This window comes from Cygnus atratus, chromosome 25 (assembly GCF_013377495.2).
Source record: "Cygnus atratus isolate AKBS03 ecotype Queensland, Australia chromosome 25, CAtr_DNAZoo_HiC_assembly, whole genome shotgun sequence".
NCBI lineage: Eukaryota > Metazoa > Chordata > Aves > Anseriformes > Anatidae > Cygnus > Cygnus atratus.
The window spans coordinates 314,283-319,722 of record NC_066386.1 but is presented as its reverse complement, the minus strand read 5'-3'; the positions used below and the strand labels follow the sequence as shown (position 1 = coordinate 319,722).

Genomic DNA, 5,440 nt, shown 5'->3' with positions numbered 1-5,440 from the left:
TCTTTTTACTGCCCGAAGCGGAAAGCGAGCCCGGCTCCGACGCCCCCAGCACGAAAGCGCAGAACGAGCGAGCGCGTTCCCAGGCCCCGGCCCGCGGGGGGGCGGCTCCGCCCAGCCGCCGGAGCGCCGGAACGGCCCCGCGGGACGGAGACCGCGGCCCCGGGGAGCCCCGCGGGGCCAGGCCTCTCCGGGCGCGGCTCGCCGCCCCCGGCCGCCGCGGGCCGCCCTGCGCCGGCCCTCCGCTGGCCCTGGGGCCGGGGCCGGAGCAGCGCCGCGGGTAGGGGCCGCTCGGCTGCTCCCCGCGCCCCCCTCGCCCCCTGCCCGCGGCGCCCCCGGGCTCGCCCCGCGCGCAGACGCCGCCCGCCGGGGTTCTGCTGTGCCCGAGGAACCACCGGTGACTTAGCAAAGACGTAACGTGATTTATTTTGGGTGTCACCGCGATTGATTCCTGCGCTGACCCCCTTCCATTCATAAGCCTCCCCACCCCCTCCGCCTCGCCCTCCCTCCCTGATATGTGAGGTTTGTGATTAAAATCGCATGTTGCGAGACCGCGTTCGTGAAGGGATCCGCGAGCCGAGACAGAGCTGCGCAAACTGCTGCGGAAGGAGACCGCAGATTTACGAGGCCGGAGGTTTTCTGGGTTTTGCTGCTAAAAAGACGGGGGAGGAAAAAAGAAATGTCTCTTTCAGGCTAATCTCTTCCCCCTCTGCCCTCTGTAGCATTTATTTGTTGGCCAAAATGATGGCTCGCACCACTCATGTTTTGCTCCTGCTCGAAATCCCCCTTTTTTCGCATTTTCTTTCTTTAAAATACTTATAACTGCGATGCGGCACGTTTCGATTTCCTGCTGCAGGCGATGAGACCCGGTGGAGTGGGCTCACGGCAAGGGGCAGCGCTGGCCGCTCCGGGCCGGGCTGCGGGAACGGCTGCAGGGGGCTGCGCCCCCGCCCCCAGCACGGGAGCGGAATGTGCGGGGGCTTCGCGGCGCCGCCTTTGTGCTGCCTTCCCCTCGGCCCGAGCCGTGCTTACGGGAGGGAGTCTGAGTCACAAAAACACACCAGCGAGCGTTAGCATGGGAAACAAATACCCGGCTTCGAATTATTTAAAAAAAAATAACAATAAAAAACAAGCTCAAAGAAAATGCAGACAGAACGGAACAGGGCAAATATTTCTGACCCACGAAGTCTCTTGCAATATTAGTCGGGAGCAATTTCTTTTGTCCTCTCTCTCAATGCACATGAACAGACTATAAAGACACCAGATTGCTGCAGATCGGGGAAGAGGAAGGAGACTGATTTAGGAAAAAAAAAAAAGAACAATTTCGAATGAAATATATAGCAACCCACGTTTCTTAGTTTTATAAAGGCATTTATTTACTCTATGAAAATAATGTACAATAAATAATTTGCCATTTACTATTAAAACATTTTAATAAATAGTCTACATCTAAAACTTAAAAAGAGGAAAGAAAATTCCTCTGTTGTATTATTATTAATATCATTATCATTATCATTTTATTAAGAAATCTAAAAGTCTCATTCTGATTCCTGAGAAAGTCACTTGAAGGATTTACAAATGTTTTCTCTCGAGGCCTGACATGTCTGATGTGCGTGAGAACTATCGGGCGCCGTCTTTAAAATAAATAAGAAAAAAGCCTATAATTAAGAACCTGGTTTTAATTACAAAATAATAACAATAAAAACCCTACTCTTTTATGTGAGCCTTGTAAAATAAATACTGCGAGTGTGATTCCGGTCCCGCAACGCGAGGAGTCTCGGAAGACAGAGTTTGGGGCTCGGGGGCGGTGATTGAACGAGTGGTGGCTCGGGGGCGATTTCGGGGGCGCCCCCCCGTCCCCGCAGCCGGGGGCAGCTGGCGGCGGGGCTGGGGGCGCCTCGGCCTGGCGGGGCAGCAGCGGCAGGCGGGGAGCGGGCCCGCTACTGGAAATTGAGGTGCTGCAGCTCTGCAGCGCAAAGTGCGCTTGCAAAGAAGTCCAGGTCTTCCTCGGAGAAGTGGACGGGGCTCCCCAGGGAGTCCTGCAGGCCGGGGGAGAGCTGCGGGCAGGGCTCTGCCGAGAAGATGCCCAGCTCCGGCGGCGGAGGCGAGTCCCGGCCGCCGGGGCGGGCGCGCTGCGGGCGGGAGGCGGCGGCGCGGGGCTGCGCCGGGCTCCGGGGGCCCCCGGGCAGCTCGGGGCGCGCCTGGCCGCGGCTGGGCCCCAGCGCGGGGCCGTCCTCGGCCTCGTCCAGGGGGTCGCTGCCCTCGTCCGGGCCGGGGCAGGCGGCGTCCCTGTCGGGGGGCTCTTTGTGCCGCGTCTGCCGCTTGTGCTTCATGCGGCGGTTCTGGAACCAGACCTTGACTTGCCGCTCGGTCAGGTCGAGCAGAGCCGCGATCTCCACCCGGCGGGGCCTGCAGAGGTATTTGTTGAAGTGGAATTCCTTCTCCAGCTCCAGGAGCTGCGTGTTGGTGTACGCCGTCCGGAGCCTCCTGGAGCCGCTGGTGTCTGCGAGCCCCTGGGTGTCTTAAACACACAAAACCGCACGTTGCGAAAGAGGGAGGGGGGCCGGTGCGCGGATGGAGGGTCTGGATCCGTCCCCTCCTTGCTGCGGGCAGGGCAGAACGTGCCCCGCACTACCGAGCGGGGGTGGGGGGAGGGTTGGGGAGCCGCTGCGAGAGAAGATAAATGTTTAATTAAGCTCTTCCCACTGTGGAAGAGGGTTGGAAATCGCTCTCCGGTACCCTTGCCCCCAAGGAGGAGAAAGGATTTTGCTCCCTGGCCTCTCCGTTTAGAAACCTTTCTTCTCTGCCCCCTTCGCAGACATGGGGAATTTCGACCCGTTTTTCTCTCTCTCTCTCTCTCTCTTTTTTTTTTTTTTTTCCTGCCGGTAGGTTAGGGACTGACGCTGTGGGCTTCGATTCCTGTGTTATCTGGCCAAGGAGCTCTGGTGTCCGCCTTTCTGCCTGAACATTTTTTACCTGAACGGTGCTAGGAAAATACCGAAACAGTAAATTACACTTACACATTTTGTCCCGGGGGAAGGAGGGTCCCTGGCCAGGGTTACTGAGCTCCCTGGACAAGGGACTCCTTGGGGAGACGTTAGTTTGCCTGGGGGTTGGAGGATTTGGGGGTGTATCAGTTTTGCGATGGCGAGCTGGCTCTCCCCGCTGCGCTGGATGCTGGGGACCCCTGCTCTCCGTCTTTCTGCCTCCTCATCTTGCTCGCAGCAGCCTCAGAGTTACCCACCCGTCTTTCTTTCCGCCCTCCGCTCTTTTTTTTTTATTATTTTTTTCCCTGTAGGTTGTAAAGAAAATCAAGGCTGGGAGGGAAAGTCAAGAAAATGGAGCTGTGGCTCAGCTGCCAAGTCTCCCCGCTGTAGCTCATAAAGAGCCCGACTCCCCCGGAAATCTCTTTGCTTTCGCAGAAGTTGCAGCAATTTCTCTTTTATTTGAGGGGGGGATAAATACCCGCCCCCCCGGCGGTGTACATTGCTGCGGTGCATTTTATTGCGTGACACAGTTTCGGGGAGGTGCGGGGCAAAGTCTGTCGGGGAGCCAGGGCAGGGCTGCTGGTGGGACGGCGGGGACTGTTCATCATTGGAATCCTCTCCGATTTCAGCAAACATCCCCTCACCCCCTTATTATACGAACCTGCGGGAGATCCTGCGGCAGGGATCGGCAACGAGGAAGATGATGGGGGGGAAGAGGAGGAAGACGAGGATGGAGCCTGGGTTGCTTTCTTGGACGATTTCTTCTCCTTCATCCAGGGGAATTCCGCTGCCAAGGGGCCGGGCTGTGCCGGAGGCTGGGGCTGGAGCAGGCCATGAGATGCTCTTTTTTGGCTCCTCGGTCTTCCTTGGCTGCTGGAACAAGGATTCAGGCTGAGGACGGTTTGCTCAAAAGGAGGAGGAATTAATGTCGAGTTCTTGATTGATGAAGTTTGAAATGTCTCCAGGACAGCGGGAAGAGACGTCAGGCACTCTGCGAGCGAAGGCTGGCTATTTATAAACCCGATCTCCCTCTCAAATTCAAAATTCATGGCTTTTCCAGGGCCCAGGGTTTAAAAAGCGGGAGGGGGGGAGGAAGGAGGAGGGGAAGAGAGGAAGAAATCTGAGGGCCTCAGTTTTTATCGCAGTGATGATGATGGTTCTCGGGCTTTTTATAATTGTTATATTGCTGATAATACAGGCGTATGGGGACCTTGCTCTGTTAAACTCGAGACTGGGGCGAAATTGCAGCCAATTCGTGGTCACGTGGCCATCCGCGGCCAATGGCAGGCGGGGCCTGGTGGCAAAGAACGCATTATTTTCTTTAATTGATTAAAAAAAGGCGAGGGAAGATCCCCAGAAAAGCATCCCTGCCATCCCTCCTCGGCAGGCTGCGGGCGGCTCCGCGGGGCCAGCGGGCAAGGAGCTGCTGCCCGCACTGCCCGCACTGCCGGTGCTGCCCGTACTGCCTGCACTGCCCGCACTGCCCGCACTGCCCGGTGCTGCCCGTACTGCCTGCACTGCCCGCACTGCCTGCACTGCCCGGTGCTGCCTGCACTGCCCGCACTGCCCGCACTGCCTGCACTGCCCGGTGCTGCCTGCACTGCCCGCACTGCCTGCACTGCCCGCACTGCCCGGTGCTGCCTGCACTGCCCGGTGCTGCTTGCACTGCCCGCACTGCCCGCACTGCCCGCACTGCCCGGTGCTGCCTGCACTGCCCGGTGCTGCTTGCACTGCCCGCACTGCCCGCACTGCCCGGTGCTGCCTGCACTGCCCGCACTGCCCGCACTGCCCGGTGCTGCCTGCACTGCCCGGTGCTGCCCGCACTGCCCGGTGCTGCCTGCACTGCCCGCACTGCCCGCACTGCCCGGTGCTGCCCGCACTGCCCGGTGCTGCCTGCACTGCCCGCACTGCCTGCACTGCCCGCACTGCCCGGTGCTGCCCGCACTGCCCGGTGCTGCCTGCACTGCCCTGTGCTGCCCGGACTGCCCGCACTGCCTGCACTGCCCGCACTGCCCGGTGCTGCCTGCACTGCCCGCACTGCCCGGTGCTGCCCGGTGCTGCCCGCACTGCCCGGTGCTGCCTGCACTGCCCGCACTGCCCGGTGCTGCCCGCACTGCCCGGTGCTGCTTGCACTGCCCGCACTGCCCGGTGCTGCCCGGTGCTGCCCGCACTGCCCGGTGCTGCCCGCACTGCCCGGTGCTGCCTGCACTGCCCGCACTGCCCGCACTGCCCGATGCTGCCCGGTGCTGCCCGGTGCTGCTTGCACTGCCCGCACTGCCCGCACTGCCCGCACTGCCCGGTGCTGCCCGGTGCTGCCCGCACTGCCCGGTGCTGCCCGCACTGCCCGCACTGCCCGGTGCTGCCCGCACTGCCCGGTGCTGCTTGCACTGCCCGCACTGCCCGCACTGCCCGGTGCTGCCCGGTGCTGCCCGCACTGCCCGGTGCTGCCCGCACTG

The 5,440-nt window shown here is 60.6% G+C and overlaps 1 protein-coding gene across 1 annotated transcript; it reads right to left on the bottom strand.

The window, feature by feature from the left end:
- Positions 1-1,937: 1,937 nt before the first annotated feature.
- Positions 1,938-4,033, bottom strand: HOXB2 (homeobox B2). Its single transcript, XM_035569850.1, has 2 exons — positions 3,646-4,033; positions 1,938-2,518 (listed from the first exon to the last, which is right to left on the bottom strand). The coding sequence occupies exons 1-2, from the start codon at positions 4,031-4,033 to the stop codon at positions 1,938-1,940; spliced, it is 969 nt and encodes a 322-aa protein (XP_035425743.1).
- Positions 4,034-5,440: the final 1,407 nt, after the last annotated feature.